The sequence below is a fragment of the Chroicocephalus ridibundus genome, chromosome 5 (assembly GCF_963924245.1).
Source record: "Chroicocephalus ridibundus chromosome 5, bChrRid1.1, whole genome shotgun sequence".
Taxonomy (NCBI): domain Eukaryota; kingdom Metazoa; phylum Chordata; class Aves; order Charadriiformes; family Laridae; genus Chroicocephalus; species Chroicocephalus ridibundus.
The window spans coordinates 61,074,545-61,092,063 of NC_086288.1; the positions used below are offsets into that span (position 1 = coordinate 61,074,545).

Genomic DNA, 17,519 nt, shown 5'->3' on the forward strand with positions numbered 1-17,519 from the left:
AGTCACCCTGGAGGACAGCAAAGCATGCTTTTCTCCTCCCTAAAATGCGAGTTATTTTGTAACCTTTCTCAGGTGAATATGCAATTGCATTTTGCAATATAGAGAAGAGAAAGGCACCAGATAGCCTTTGGCTTACCAGAAGAGGCTGGCCTCCATCAAATAGTTGTTACTTAGGCATTAGGAAGGTACAAAGGAGACCAAGCAGGGAGGTGTAAGTCGGACTGATCAAAATTACCTCCTAGGAGTCAGTAACGAGAGAGGATGTGCACTGTTCACCCGGTAGGTTCATACCCAGCCCCCAGGTCATTTCAGCGAAGGCAAAAGTACCAGTTTGGTCACAGCAGGCATCTTACGGCAGGCTTCGCAAAGCCTTGAATGTTTCTTAGCCCGAGATCCCTGGCATTAAGCATTTGGTCTACTGTCCCCATAGACACACGTTTTCCCAAGACAGCACAGATGCGTTTACCCCATGCGAGCAGGCAACTCCCCCCTCCCAGCCCCACGCCAAGTTGCAAGACTTGCCGCTTAATTGTGGGGAGGGGGGCGAGACCCCAAAATAACTAAGAAGAAAAACCCCGCGCCCCCACGCCGCTCGCGTCCTACCGCCTGTGGAGCTGGCCTCCTCCAGCTGCGCCGAGATGCTCTCCACCCTCCTCACATTCATGCTGGGAGGCGGGAGGCGCCCGGAGCCGCGGCGAGGCGGGACGCGGCGGGGGAGCGCGGCAGCACCGCCGCGCCGGGGCCGCGGGGAGCCGGAGCGGGGGGCCGCGGCGGAGCGAAGCGGAGCGGAGCGGGGCCGGGCGAGGTGCGGCGGAGCGGAGCGGGGCCCCGCCTCGGCGGCGGCGGCGCCTCCCCCGCCACCCGCGGCAGCGCGGGGCGGGCCACGGCGCGGGGCCCCGGGGCGCCCGCCGGCAGGGGCGCAACAACACCCCGTCCCCGGCGGGCGAGGAGGGGCTCAGCACCGGCTCCCGGCCCCGCCGGACTGCCCCCGCGGGCCGCTCCCCCGGCGCTGCCTGCCCCCGCGGGGCTGAGCCGGCAGCCGCGCCCCGCGCCAAGTCGGGAGCGGAGGGGTCGGTGGGAGCTGGGGGCTGCGGTGGGGAGAGCCCCGAGCCAGGCCGGGCCGTGCTCCCCGCTCGGCTCGGCGGCCGCACACAGGTGGTTCCTGCACCACCTGTTAGCCAGAGGGCTGCCCGGGACAGGCGCCGCAGGGGAGCTCCCACCCGGGCTGCGCTCCACCGGCACCTCTCTCGGGTCGGCGCAGGCTGCGGGGCTGGGAGCGCTCCCCGGATACCGAGGGGGGCTTTTTGGAATTGCTGGCTAGCACTGCCAGCACCAACGCGGCCATCAGCTCAGATCTGAAAGAACAAGCCCACAGTGTATCAACCCCCCTTTTTTTTTTTTTTTTTTTTAACAAAACAGTGTATTTCATTAAATTATGGTAAATTGTACTATAGGGTATGAAATGCTAGGAAGCCATGTACAGAGTGCAGAAACACCAGACAGAAGAGGATAATGCCAGACTCTTTTCAGTGGTGCCCAGTAACAGGACAAGGTGCAACGGGCACAAACTGGAACACAGGAAATTCCATCGCAACACGAGGAAAAACTTCTTTGCTTTGAGGGTGGCAGAGCACTGGCACAGGCTGCCCAGAGAGGTGGTGGAGTCTCCTTCTCTGGAGATACTCAAAACCCACATGGACGTGTTCCTGTCCAGCCTGCTCTGGGTGAACCTGGTTTGGCAGGGGGTTGGACCAGGTGATCTCCAAAGGTCCCTTCCAACCCCAACCATTCTGTGATTCTAGGAAATCATTTAGTCAGGCACTTTGAACAGCTCTGGTGGAAATTCATATAATTCCACTGAAACCAATGAGGTTCTACCAGGTGATAGCAGGACTGATTTGGCCATTGTGCTTAAAGAAAATGGGAAACGGCATTTTAAGACACCTTCAGAACTGCTCTAATTCATAAAGGCCTACTGTGACACAACTTTAAAAGATGCTTCCGTTATGGCAGTTCTCCCAGTTCAATTTTACACAGATAACTTTTTAGCCTTCTTTACTATTTCTCATATATGAATAATGACTTGTTTCAAAAATCTCAGTTATTCTTCTCTATGTGTACATTCCCAAAAGATTACAGTAATTTTTTCAAGGCACATAAAGGTTATAGGCTTAGCTGCCTAAAATCTTAAATATTATTTTGATGTTTAACTTCATATTATTTCTTGAAACAGGTATTGTAAAGATTCTTATCAGCTGAAAGATAAAGGAGTAATTCCTACACCGCACTGCCAATAAATGCTTTAGGAAAATACCTCTATCCTCTTCTGTTCCATGGGACAAACTTATGTCTGTTTTCACTCCAAAATGATGGGATGATTGAAGACTTGAATGGGCAGAGATACTACACTGTAGTATAACACTGGCCAAGAACAACTCAATGTTGAGTAGCTGCTGCCAAGCGTTCTTTTTTTGATAAAGACGCATTCACTGCTGAAGGTTTAGGAAAGACTGTGAAGAGACAGGATTCAGAGCACTGTATTTGCTATATGCCCTCAAAAGATTTCCCTTCTATAAGGTGAATCCTCAGGTAGACAGGATATGGCTTTTCATTATCAGAGAAATTCGAAGTAGTCAGAAGAGAGATCAGGATTTGGTTTCATTATCCAGATTTGAGCTTACGTATTATCAAGAAGCTAACTTTACAGATAACTGTAATTTATCACAATTTTGCAGGAGTCCTTGTTGTCACATATATATAGTTTTCAGAGTGAAGCAGTTCTGATTTATGGCTGTTACTTGCCTTTGCTTGCTTTGCTCTACCCCAACATTGTATCAGAACTCTGTGAGTTATGAAAACACTCTAAATATACACGAGCAGCTGGTCATAACAGTGTGAACTAAGGCAGGAATGGTAGTAATACATCAAAAATACCTTTGCAGTTGCCAGTTAAGCTAGACATTCATCTTGTGTCTTAGAAAGAATTACAGGTAGGCAGTGCAGCACAGAACATAAGCTCCAGAAGCATCTACCAAGTTTGTACAGGTAAGGTAGCGTGTGTCACTGCTATGATCAATTGTGTCTGAGGCAAAGAAAAAAGAAAGTGACCCAAATAAGCTGAACTGTCTCTATAAATCTGCATGTTTCTCTCAAGCTCATCTTCTTTATTTTTCTGCTCCCTCTCTTTGTTTCCATCCACCTGCTCTTTGTCTCCTGTTCTTCTTGATAGGCCTTGCTTGAAATGATTTGATCGATTCCCTCTGCATACTCTTTCCTTTATGTTCTCTCGGGATTTAAATACTTGTCTTGGAAAAAGCTACAGTCTTTCCCAAACTTCCTTTTGAACTTTTCCATTTCCTGTCTGTTTAGACCTGTTCATTTTCTCTTACCTTGTAGATACCTATTTTCCATTTTCACCACCACTGCCAGAGAGATCTAAATGTTAGCATATTATTTACCACTTACTTACAAATTAGGGGCGCAGTACATAAAATTAAAGTCTATTTAAAAACTACTGGAAAAATCCTCAGTTAATACAGATGTGTATAATTTTCTGACTTCATAAGAACTATAGCAATAATAGAACTGTGTAGATTTTCAACCATTGAGCATCTGGTTTAATGTTATCTAACTCTAGATTATGACAATTATTGGCAGTAACTGACAGACAGAAAGACTAAATATGTGTCATTTTGATGCTCTATGTAAAACAAAATATACGTCAGAATGTGGGGTTTTTCCAAATTTGCTTTGAAGGTCAAATTCTTTATTGTTTACCAAACCTGATTCAGTTTCCTCCAATTATCATGTCAAGCTCATGTATCTGCTCTATATAACATTCAGTAAAAATTGACATCAACTGTGATTTCATCCCTTCTATATAATTACATTTCAACATATAATTATATTTCTATGAGTATAGAGTTCCATTCTAGTTTCTACTTTTCAAAACATATAACTCCTTCCTTTCTTCATCATTTATTTCAAATATTTATTTTGGAGCTAAATGCTAGTAATACCTTGAGCCTGTATATACAAGGTACATGCATGGCTGAAGATTTCTTCCAGTCACCTGTGATAAAATTTTAATTTCTTCCTGAAATAGTCCACGAAGTTTCTGTCTGATTTCTTTAATTAGAATCTGAATCAGCATATTTCTGTTAGCCTCAAATGTAAGCTAATTGGAAAGATTTAACATCATTATGATTCAGTGTGTCCAAATCAAGCTCAGATTTCCTCAGCTGTTTAAAATACATAATATATAAAATTAAGTGTCTAATCGTGAACTAATGATCAAGGAGGCATTTTCATCAAAAAAAAAAAATCATCTTTGGTGAATAAAAATTATTCATCATGATTTCTAGTGGTAGCACCTTCCTATCACGGAGGACCTGTTTTTTTCCTACCTATTTGTGTGGATGAGAAAAGGCTCAGAGTCAGAAAGTGTATAGCAATACCCAAAGATTCAGTCCTTTCAGTCACTTCTGCTCCCCCACTGGTCTCGGGACATCTGCAATGGGCTAACACAGTAGTTCAGCTACAAAAATTGTATTTACACTAAGGAACTGAATAATTTATAATTAAGCAGTTGAATAGAACAAATATAAGCCAAAAAGGTTCAGCATGTCCATGTTACTTCCTAGGCCTCCAGAGAAGCCATTTATTTTTGCAATGCTTCCTCTGCTGGAGAATGGCCCTCCAGGTGGGAGCTTTCTTGATTCCCAGAAGAATTTGTCATTGAGTTTATACTGCATATCACTTACAATGTTTTTCACAAGGAAAAAAACCCAGCTAAGTCAGTCTGTTTCTTACTTCTAGGACAAATATTCCTCCTCCTCCAAAAAGTAATATAATTCCATTTTGCTATTTTTTATTCAGGCATGAGAAAGAAACTGTTCTTCACGCTAGAATACATTTCTAAGAGTATTTTTGTTCTCAGAAGTGTATTTTATTTATTTTTAAGTCATACTGTGTGAGAATGTATCCTACAAAAACATTTTATTTGTACTCTAAATCACAAAACATTAACCGTAATTTGGCCGTACTCAAATATTTAGTGTGTGTGATAAAAGCACTTGATCTAAACGAGAAGTCTCCTACACCTTTAAGAGTCCTCTGGCACCCTGTTGTAGGGTGTGCACTAGGTGTCAGCGACAAGGCGTTGTTAGGGGGGCTGCAGGGTGGCCTCTGTGAGGAGAGGCTGGGGTTGCCCTGTGCCAGACAGTTGGCTCCAGACGGCTCTGGAACAGACCCATGGCAGAGCACAGCTGAGGCCATCAGCCAATGTGGTGACACCTCAGGGAAAACATATTTAAGGAAGGGCACAACATGCTGAGGAGGTGGGAATGAGAGAGAGAATGCCAAGGTCAGAGGAGAGGTAGATGCTCCACGGTGGAGCATGTACACTCGCAGAGGACTGAGGCTCATGGAGTACCCAATCTAGAGGACATACGCCACCAAAGGACTGTGGCCCGTGGATAAGCCCCTGCCAGAACAGAGGAAACAATTAAGAATGAAGAAGCAGCTCTAGAAAAGAGTGAGAAACAAGGAGCAGTAGAGAGAAACCACTATGCACTGACCCCAGTCTCCTGCACTGCCCATCATCTCACTGTGCAATCTGCAGGATGAACAAGGAGGAGAAAGAAGTGTCTGGAGTGAATCTGAGGCTGGGAAAGGGGGAGGAAATGTGCTTTCCCTAAGCGTTTAATTGTTTTTCTTCTTTATTTCCCAATACCCAAGTCAGTAATTAAATATTTATGTTGACTGTCAATAAATTAAGTTAAACTCTCCAAGTCTGTTTTACCCAAGACAGTAACTGCTGAGTGATTTCCCTGTCTTTATCGTGACCCCCAATTTTTCACCCTCTTGTTCTTCCCATTTTCTCCTCCATCGTGCTGGGGTTGGGGGGTAAGCAAGAAGGTGTGGGGGTGCTTGGATGCCAGCTGGGGCCGACAAACCACAAGGCGGATATGGGAGAATTCAAAATAGAAAATGAGATTGTAGGTGTAAGAAGATGTCACAGACTACTAACAAGCTGCATGTCCCTGAAAAAGTGGAGCTCCAATATTCAAGATTCCCTGTTAGCACACAAAGTTTTAGAGGATCGGTGCTTTCAGAAAGAGTTATCTTGAATATTCTGATTTTTGTGCCTATTAAACCTTAACCAGGACACTTCTTCAAAAGAAAATTGCGCACTGTGTATCCTTATAAGGGTATAGAAATAAATAGTGAGAAACAACTAAAGCCAGCCCTGTAACTTGGCAAAAATTGGCCATTAGTTGCTATACCTTGTTATAAAAATGACGAGAAGAAAGGCTGGGAGCCTACTTTCCTTGAGTCTCAATTTGTTTTTTAAATTAACATTTTGTAATACATTCTCTAGGGGTCAGAAGAAATTTTACTTACCTTAAATGAGTAAACAAGTCAGAATTTCTATGTGGTAACCAAAAAGAGAAGAGAAAGCGATTGTTTAATAATCTTCCAATTTAAATGTTGTCTCCAGGTGTATATCAGCCAAGATATGGATTGACTTCTTTGTTGGGGCTTTTAGAGCAAAAGTCAAGGAAGTAGGGGTCCACCCTTCACTTGGTGTCAATGGGAAATAAGTAGTCAGTTCCTTCAGATCCTAAAATCCAGCAATATTTTTTTTTTTCTGCTGTGTCTGTTGGCTTCACTTCAGTGTGCTGCAGGTGACTGGAGCGGCTGGGTTTTTGAGCAGCAGTATTTAGACATTTGAGTTTTGATTTGTAAGAGTCTTCTGGTTTTATATCTCATTTTAACTGTGATTCATGGTTTATAATAGCCACACTGCAGATATTTTAGAAGAAAGTAATTACAAACTAATGCAAGGTTGTATTTTAAAAAGCACATGCAATATTCACCATGACTCTGATGTGCTGCTTTGAGACTTCCTTGGCATAATCTGTATGACTTAATCTAAATTGCTGTCGAATTGTTTGTTGTCATTATTAGACTGTCACTGAAGTTATTTCATTAGTAAACCTGAGTCAATATATGGTTTCATATTTACATAAACTTCATGTAAAATAACAGCACTGTAGTTTTTAAGCACCTCATTCTGAGCCTGGCAGATCACAAAACATTTTAAAAATAGAAGTATACCGGGAGCAAATTCACCTGCTGCTGAAATGTAGCCAACTTCAGAGGACACACGGCTGAAAAACAGTGCATTAGACAGGTGTAGGTTGAAGAAAAATATTGGCTAATTATACCATAGCTAACCTAAGTTCTTGGGGGGAAAAATCTATAGGTTTTTTATATCATAGATCATAGGCTTTAAGATCTTACGTGAAATACCTGCTCATAGTGATCTGCACTGTGCTCAGAAGAGGCAGAAAAAAGAAAAACGTAAACAAAAAACAGGAGCAAAACTCTCTGAGCTGACCCTGGTGTAGGGCAGTGCCCAGACTGAGCTAGTTTATGGCAGCGTGATTTCTCAACAATTTTTCTGGCACTTTTACATTCAGCTGTATGTTGGCTTCCCATTGCTTTTTGCCCTCCATTCTCATCAGGTAATTCTGCACTCTCCTCCAGTAAACCCTTCTCCCACTCTACTTCTCCCTCTCCTTTCCCTCCACTTCCTTTTCCCTTTCCTATTTACCTCACACATAATTTCTCACAAAAAAACTGAATAACAGCAGAAAGGATAATGGCTTTTATGTACAGCTAGTGGAGATCAGAGAGCAGTAGTGCTCTGTACAGCCAACGACAGGATGTAACTGAATGCAGTGCTTCATATTTTCCATTTTTAAATCCACATCCACAGACTTGCCAGATGATAAGGTTTAAGAATGAAAGTCTAGGGATTCCTAGCTAACTCAAAAGCCAGTCTATAGAATATCAAACCATCATTAACAATACAAAATTAACAAATTTCAGAATGCTTTAAAGCATTTTGGTTCCTATGATATTTCCTCCAGGGAATATGATTACTAGATTTATGGCACTAATGACTCATTTATGGAAATATGTAAAGCCAGTAATCTCATCTTTTGTTCGTGCATCTAAATACAGAGACAGGAGGCCAAATTCTCTTTTCAATGGCAACAATTTTTTGTTTTTCTGAATGAGCCCAATATATGGGGAGACTAAAAGAGCTTGTTCGTCCTCATATAAAAAAGTCCAAGAGGGCATATGGTTGCTATATAAATACATCAGACAGGTAAAAAAAAAGTGGGAAAAATAATTCTATTTCAGCTAAAGGTCAATGCTGGCACCAGAACAAATGATATAATTTATAATCTATAAATTCAGGTTGTAAATTAAACAAAAGTCGCCAACCATTAAAGAATTCAAGTACTGGAATGCCCTTCCAAAATGAACGGGAGGAAAGACAAAATAAATGTTTTAAGGCAGAGCTTGATAACTCTGTGAATTATGTGATGTGATGTCTGTGATAACACAGAGCTCTATGATCATAAATCATATATATGTTTTCCTTTCCTTAACAAATAAAGCTCTTGAACATAATGCCAAATTCCTAATACAGCATGGGTCATAGGAAAAGGGCTACACTATTTCAGAGATTACATAATATAGTATATAGAATAACAAGAGCCTCTACAATAAACATTAATCCCTTTATGTAATAAACTGAAAGCTTACAGGATGTGATAACAGTCTTTCACATTTATAAGGTTGCTACAGTAATCAATTGTTCTCCATGTCCAATGGCAGAGTGTCACGGGAGAAAGGGACTTAAGCTGCAGCAAAGAACTAGTTAAAATTCAGGGGAAAATTCCTAACTTCTAAGGTAGTCAAATAATAGAGCAGTTTTATGAAAAGCTTAGTGGAATCTCCATTGTTAAAGAGTTTGTTTTAGCTGCTGCGTAGATGACCTGCTGAAGACAGTCTAGAGCTTTTGATCCTGTCACAGCACAGCATTACTATAAGTCTTCAGGTATCTTCTGTCCATATGTATCCTTATGCCTGTATGATTAAAAAAATAGTACTGATTTAAGTGAGAGGGGAATTTGGCAAGCAATGGCCCTATTTTCTCAGCTCCCCATCCCCATTTCTCCTGTAGAACTAGTGCTCCTAAATTGTTCAGGTTTTATTCTATGAAACAGAGGTGTATTTCCTGATTATTTTTTAGGATGCTTTGTTTCTTAATTTGCATACCTAAGTATTCTGTTGTCATGGAAATCTCTTCTCTGAAGCCCTTGAAGACCAGCTCTCTTGCTTCAATTCTGTTTCAAATTTTCTGCATCAACTGATTTTAATTCTTACTCCAAATTTTCCATATATTGTCTTGCAACATCTAAGTGACACAGTCGTGTCACCTCTTGGGCCAAAACTTTACCCTGTCCATCCATAAGAAAATAAGCTTCACTTCAAAGAAGTGTACTAAGTCTAGTACAATGCCATTTGTTAACTAAAATGAATGCAGATTTTTAAACTCCTTCACTGAAGGAGCATCCACTTTGATAGATGTTTGGCAGCTCAGCAAACAAGGAAGAAATTATAAAAAAGGATATAGCTATAGCATTGGTACAATGAAATTCAAATAGAATTGTTTGAATAATCACAGTATAAATGCCTTGTTTATGCCTGTCTTTTTATATTGGTTGGAGGGAGTCTCACAGTCTGTCCTGAAAGATGAAATAGTTGATTAATCCTCATAGGGAAGCTTAGGAAGAGTGGGTTAGATGAACAGACAGTAAGGTGGACAGATAACTGGTTGAAAGACAGAGCTCAGAGGGTAGTGATTAGGGGCACAGAGTCTGGTTGGATGTCAGTGACGAGTGGTGCTCCCCAGGGGTCAGTACTGGGTCCAGTCCTCTTCAATATATTCATCAATGACCTGGATGAGGGGATAGAGTGCACCCTCAGCAAGTTTGTCAATGACACAAAGCTGGGGGGGGTGGCTGTCACACTGGAAGACTGTGCCGCCATACAGAGAGACCTGGACAGGCTGGAGAGTTGGGCAGAGAGGAACCTTATGAAATTCAACAAGGGCAAATGTAGGGTGCTGCACCCGGGGAGGAATAACCCCATGCACCAGTACAGGTTGGGGTCTGAGCTGCTGGAGAGCAGCTTGGTGGAAAGAGACCTGGGAGTCCTGGTGGACAACAGGATGACCATGAGTCAGCAATGTGCCCTTGTGGCCAAGAACGCCAATGGCATCCTGGGGTGCATCAAGAAGAGTGTGGCCAGCAGGTCGAGGGAGGTCATCCTCCTCCTCCTCCTCTACTCTGCCCTGGTGAGGCTGCACCTGGAGTAGTGTGCCCAGTTCTGGGCTCTCCGCTTCAAGAAGGACAGGGAACTGCTGGAGAGGGTGCAGCAAAGGGCTACCAAGATGATTAGGGGACTGGAATACCTCTCTTGTGAAGAAAGACTGAGGGATTTGGGTCTCTTCAGTCTGGAAAGAAGACGGCTGAGGGGGGACCTTATCAACACTTATAAATTCTTAAAGGGTGGGTGTCAGGAGGATGGGGCCAGGCTCTTTTCAGTGGTGCCCAGGGACAGGACAAGAGGTAATGGGCACAAACTTGAGCATAGGAAGTTCCACCTAAACATGAGGAGGAGCTTCTTTACTCTGAGGGTGGCAGAGCACTGGAACAGGCTGCCCAGAGAGGTGGTGGAGTCTCCTTCCCTGGAGACATTCAAAACCCGCCTGGACGCATTCCTGTGCAGCCTGCTCTCGGTGACCCTGCTCTGGCAGGGGGGTTGGACTAGATGATCTCCAGAGGTCACTTCCAACCCAACGGTTCTATAATTCTATGATTAAGGACAAAAATTAATCACATCAGCTTTCCTTCCACATAAAAACTAACCTACCAGTCTCTTACTTTTAACCAGTCATAGCCAAAGTGGGTTTGAGTGTCTTTGATGATCACACGTAAAAACACTGAAGAGATTCAGGAAGGTCAGGTTAGGACTTTCATGGTTAGTAATGACATTATTCTGTTGGATATTACTGGAAGTTTGGAAATAAATAGTGTCTTTCACAGAAGAAACATATGCTTAATATGCCGATAGGAAAAAGACAACTGTATGAAGAAGCAGGCCACCAAACTAACAAGCTTTAGTTTCTGGAGGGATTTTAGGATTTGATTCACACTGAGTTCATCATATGGTCAACGAAAGTACTACATCAGAAAAAAATAATCTTAGTCTCTGAGCATCAGATAAAAGTTGTGCTTGCAGCTTTATGTTCAAGAAGCTGCTAAGGTCAACCATACAGTCAATGACCTAAATCAGCTAAGGGCAAATATACATCCTCAATGAAAGGTGCAGGAATATATCTACCTTACTGTCCAGTTGTTTCAGCAGTTGTCTGACCCAATGTCACCTTGATTTTCAGCCAAATTGCATTTATTTGTGCCACAGCTCCCGCAGGAAGAGAAAAATATAATCTTCTTTCATCGGGACTTGGAAATGCAGATATAAAGCTGTGTGTTTTCTGCATGCTGAACCATAACCTGCTTGCTTATTTTTTTCAACAGCCTCCCATATGTGCATATAACTTGATTAATTAATGACTGAAGTAGAGTATAAAGTAGTGCCACTGATCGTATTTTTATTTATTATTAAATCCATAAGGCAGGCTTTGGTCTCTTAACTGCTGTCATAAGCTTTCCCGTCCTCTCGATTTGATCCACTAGACTAGGCAAAAAGCCAGAATTCTCGCTCTTAATTACTTTGTTCCTTTAGTGTAAAATTCTAACTGCTGCAGATCAAGTCAGTCCGATGGTAGTAGATACTTATTTTTGTTTCCATAATTAAAGAAAATATATCAGCATAGTGAAATTTGACTTAAGATTGTGTGTCTCTGCATTCGAAAATCAAAGTTATTATCATGACAGGACACTGTAGTGAATAAGTACAAATTATTGTTCTTATGAAGCTGTACTTATAGTCTTCCAGTTTTAAACACTTTACTCCTCCATTCTATATATATTACAGGTTACCATCTGTGTGCTTACCCTATTGCATCAAATTCTTACTCAAATTACCTTTCCTGGCTTTCAAAGATTATATATGCATTTTATTTTTGCATCTTTCAGAAGAGTATTAGGATCTTGAAAATAAAAAGGTAAATTCTCAAATATGCCATTCCTGCCCCAATGTGCTCATTTATAAACTAATGCTGAATGTAAAATAACTAATACTACGTATTAAGAGCTTACTACTAAGTATTGCCATTCTGACCATCGAAAACCATGGGGTTAATTCCCCCTTCCCATCAACAAAGCATGGCATTATCTGAAATACTTTAAGCTGAAACTCATTTTTGTTTCCACTTGCACATCCTAAATGTACACAGAAATCACATTTTCACAATTTCATGCTCTTCTTAACAACTGTAATGGATAGAAAACTTCATTTTTAAATAAGTTAAAGATAAAATTGATCTGAATCTCAAAGATGTGCCTGTAAGAAGAAGGAGTATCACAACCTGTATGATACAGTTTATGAATATACTAAATGTGGCACTACTTACTGCTTTTGAGATTTGAGGGATGCTTGCTGCTTTTGAGATTTGAGAGATGTGAATATTTATATTTCCAAAAGAGTTGGAAAAGAGAAGCAATTACCAGGTCATAGTCTAGATTAATATGCAAGGGCATCCTTGTTTATTTTTCACACAATGCTGACCTCACTGAATTGGATGTACAAGGTACAGATATAGGTGGTGCTGAGGAAAATGTATTTATTGACAAGAGTTAGCTTGGAAGATCCAATAAAGCTAGACTTCCCTCACTGCTTCACATTTTTGGGTGTCACTAGAAAGAACCTTCATAGGTACCATCTTCTATCAGTTAGATGATTTATATCAGCTCCCTCAACTCCAGATTCACTGCTCTTCTGACATAAGAATCAAAATTGATCCAAAATTGACAGTTTTAACTCGTAGGCCTCCTTTGCTCTTGGAAATACTGGGGCTTGATTATCTAAAATTCATGCCATGAGGTCTTTACAGCAATCACACAGAATAAGTACATCTTCATTTTCCTACATGAGAATATTGGGGGGGGGGGGGATTGGGGGGCAGATTCTACAGCAATGAGTTTGCCTTTTTGGATTTTACTTGCTCATTTACTTACCTCTTCTATTTTCCTCCACTTTCTACAATACAATTATGATTTACTTATTATAGAGGTAGAGTTGTACAGTAAGTGATTCACTGAGCCAGCTGAATGACCCCATACTATCAGCCCGGGCTAGTTCCAGTAAGATAAAGGCACATATAAACTCAATAAATGAAAGGATCCATGACAATAATTCCCAGAAGTGACACAGACCCTGGTAGAAGCAAGGAGCAGGAAGCTAGGAAACCATAGGAAAACTTACAAAACCAGAGCTAGGAAGGGACTATAGCAATTTTCCAATTTCTGAAAGCACGTTTAAAGGATGAAATAAGTTATGTGAACAATATAATTAACCAATAAGAATTGTTCAAGAATGAATTATTTGCCACTTTGAACAGGTAGCACAAACATAGACAGCCTTAGCCACTGACCACTTTCCAACATTTCTACACCATGCTATTCCCAGCTTTAAAGGGAAGCTAACATGGAAAGGGAGTCCCTACTTTCAGCTTCAGTCTGGCTTTAAGGTATATCAGCAACAAAGACAGACCACAAAGACAGTTCACTTCTGGTTCACTTCCCTCCCACTAAGGTTAAAACACTTTGGAGACCATTTCAGGGCTTTCACATTCTTTATGTTCGGGGGAACCAGCCAATAAACCAGAAAGTGAGGCTTAAAAGGAAGTACGCATAAACATTTTTCAGCTTATATCAAGTGTTCCTTAGCAGGACTTGATCCATCCAGCTGCGGCTACTGCAGGATATAGTGAAAATATTAACTGGTTTATTAGTATAAAAGTTAAAATTGTTAACTTAAATGTTGTTCCTTTTTTATGTGAGCCTTAAGGCACATGTTTAGTCACCACATTGTCTTGTCACATCAGGTACCTCAGTTCTGTCACAAAAGTAACAACCAATCTCTAGCAAAAGCAAATATTTCTCCATTAAGTGGACCTTGGGACTTGTTCTGAATACCACTCGACAAAGCCTGTTTTAAGATTAAAAACTATATAAAGAAAATACTGCCACTCACTCCTTAGGGATGACCTGACCTAAACCACCTACTGCATATTACTTTTTTTTTTTTTTAATGGAGCGAGGTTGTGACTGAATTGTTGAATCAGAAACAAAATTACAGGTTTGTATTCTTTAAACTCTGACAGATTATTTCATCTTCTCAATCCTGCTTTAACAGGAGAAAGAGAAGGACAGTTTACAGAATAAAATACTTTTAAAATGGCATATGTACACATTTAATACTATTAGGACACAAACTGTCAGACAAAATGGAATCAGAAATGGAGATGGGAAGTTGCTACCATGGCCAGGGCAAGTAAGGTCAGAAAATGGGGAAGAAATTGATTCCACAAAGTCAAAGGTCTATGCAGCAAATATTGCCAGGAACAGTGCCAAAGTCTAGAAAAGCAAAGATTAGATGGGGAGATCAGGACAAGCACCAGGCAAAGTAGGACATAAATTTAGCTAGGAAACAAGTTTAATAAACAAAAGCATCCTGTGTAATAGCCTTGAAAATCTGACAAGTTTGTGGTAAACCAGCCATCAGGCTCACAAGCCCAGCTTCAGCTGCCAGGACTTATCAAGCCTTCATTATCCTGTGACAAAGATGTGGCTCCTGTGCTCCTCTGTCTGTCTGGTCACGTGGATCCTGATACATCAACGAAGATGATTAGCAAACAAGTAGAAGAAGAGACTTCAAGCTCATGCTGGTTATATAGCACCATATCTTTTAAGATTGAAAGACAACTTCAAAGCATAACTTCAGCTCTACTGTGGTGCCTACCTTGCCACAGGTACCTCAGCTAGCAATATGGTATTGCAAGTCTTTCTGCGTGGCACCATCCTGCATCATATAGAGCTCAGACTACCAGTTCTTGCATTCTGATTCCTAAACCATTAGAAAGAAGTCTTATAATGCTCCGAGGAAAACTAAAAATCCATGGATAAGAGAAAATGTCTACTTAACTTAGACACCTAACAAGAGAGAGACAACAATTTAAGTAGTTAATTCCTATGTTAGGATTTATAATTCGAAACGGCCACTTTCTACCATAAATAATTGGAAGACTATATGGACTTTGTACATGTGATATGACGGAAGCAATGTTTTATAAATTGTCATTATTGTTGGTTTCTTATGTTTTACTCTATAATCTTGTTGTCCGTTACAGTTATTCTAAAGTTCTTATGATTAACTATGTACAGTCTTCATATGGAAGTAACCCTTGGTATTCCTGGGCTTTTTATGATAGTCGACTGATAGCTATGAAACTCTGACAGTGACTGGAAGTTTCAGGAAAATGCTGGAAGTTTGCTTTTTGTTTGTTTGGGGTTTTTCTTCTCACATTCAGGGAGACCTGTTCTCAATAGACTTTCATGTCCTGATTCCAACCAAGGAAACATGAAGCATCATAACATATATTACTCTCATTAGACTGAAGTTACCAAACCTGAAAATCCCAGGGAAAACAGTCTAGACTAGAAAATGCCAAAAATGCAAAGATTGAAAACAAGTGTATTTGCTAATACCATTCCCCGAACATCAAAAACCAGTAAAGTAGTTAGTATAAATTCAAAGCTTTTTACCTAAGTAGCAAATAATGCATGCGTTTTCTTGCTCAGGAAAATTCTCCTAGTCCTTCAGCTGCTTCCTGATGACACTCACCTACTAATTAGCCTTCTTCCAATTCCCAGCTTTAGCCAAACATTTCATAATTCAGCTCTATCTTAGGTGGCAGACGGTGGCTGTATTTCACCAATCACTAAGAAATATAGTGATAACATATTTCTTGAACAAAATTGATGAAAAACCAGTAACTACACAAATATAACCTTCTGGAGCAACCTGTCCAACATCAGGAAGCTGGATTCATGACCTTGAGAAATAGTTTAAAAAAATCAGAAGGAACTCTAGCTCAAATAATTCCATCTCCAAAAGGCTGCCAGCATTTCAAAAATGTATGAGACAGACAACAGATCTTAAGGTATAGCATGAAATTTGTTATTTGTTGTTTAGCAAGATCATCAGACATAAAAGCACAGGTGTCAGAATACTGCTTGAGGGGGAAGTTTTGATGTAGCTTCCTGAAGGGAAGACCTAATAGTGTCCATCAATTACTGAGCCAGAGATCCATGTTGCACTTTCTAGTCAGTTCAGAGGAGGCAATCTGAACTCTTTGAAAACTTTTTTGATGCTAAGAGCAGATTCAGCATTTGTTTCTTTAAGATACGCCTCTGTGCCACAGAAATATACAGCATAAGCTAAGTCCATGAACATAAATCCACTCTCCAGCAAGAAAAATTCTCATTACCATCATATCTCATTCCATTCTGAGAGTTAAAAAATAATCAGAAAATAAGCCATAAACTGGATATGAAACGAGAAATTTCCTTTTAAACAGCTTCTTGCTATGGGAATACATTCTCTAACAGTTAATACAGCTAATAAAAATACAGGCGTTATTGTTTTTATAGAATGAAAGACATTCACTGAAACCTGTTATCTTCACACTAATATTACAGGCCCCAAGACTAACTACATCTGATTTTCTTAAAAAAGATATGCATGCAGATTTATTTTTTTTAGCTTTAACTTGTATAAGACTGTCTCTGAAAAGGGAGCTAGAAAAACCCTTTGGTTTCAATGCTCAAATGCTGTTTTAGGCATTTTACATAGTAGTAAGAAAAAGAAGCATAGATATTAATCTCAACTCAGCTCCAGTGACAGGCAATGTGTTGCTGTAACTGCCTGCAACATGCTGATTCAAACTGAGAATGTCATTATAATTGTGCATTATCATGTATTTTTGAAGAAATTGAATTCTGGAATAGGTGTAAAAGTTTAACAACCCACGAAGTCACATATACGGTAACACATAACAGGATGCAGTAAAATCTCCATTTATGTCAGATGTATCAGTAATAGGTATTGGAATGACAAGTAATTTTCAGGTCTAAATGCATTAGGAAATTACATCTCTGCAACGGTAATACCCAAATCACCAAAATTATTGCTTTTTTCCTCTGAATATTATTTTTCACCTGGATTACTCACTCTCAATTTTTTTTTATTAATGTATCAGAAGTAAACAGATAACTTACTTATTATTTGCATACCTTACTAGTTAAGTCCTCTAACTTACTAATGGATCATCTAACACTACTACTGTTTGAATGTGGACTCTTTTACCATTTCCCTTAGTGAAGCCTGACAAATCTTACCTCCCGTGTATCCTTATCTGCAAAATGAAGCTAGTTTGAGTGTCAGCAGAAAAAGACCTCTAAATTCTTACTGGAACATTCCTGTTGGATATTTTTGAATATATAGAGAGCTACATAAGACCAAATGGGTTGTTAGGCTTTTGAAGTACAGCGCAGAAGATACTGTAACAAAATGACAGAAGACAAAGCCAGCTATACTGTTTCAAAATAAATCTCTTTTAAGAC

General features: G+C 40.5%; 1 protein-coding gene across 2 annotated transcripts in view; it reads right to left on the bottom strand.

Annotated features, from left to right (window-relative positions):
* The window catches only part of KCNIP4 (potassium voltage-gated channel interacting protein 4), a 453,265-nt gene extending 452,441 nt beyond the window's left edge, over positions 1-824 (bottom strand). For both annotated transcript variants that reach the window (XM_063335358.1, XM_063335351.1), the window contains exon 1: positions 604-824. In XM_063335358.1, coding sequence (XP_063191428.1) covers positions 604-664 — 61 coding nt within the window. In that variant the 5' untranslated portion in view covers positions 665-824. The remainder of the gene's footprint in view (positions 1-603) is intronic.
* Between the last annotated feature and the right edge of the window lie 16,695 nt (positions 825-17,519).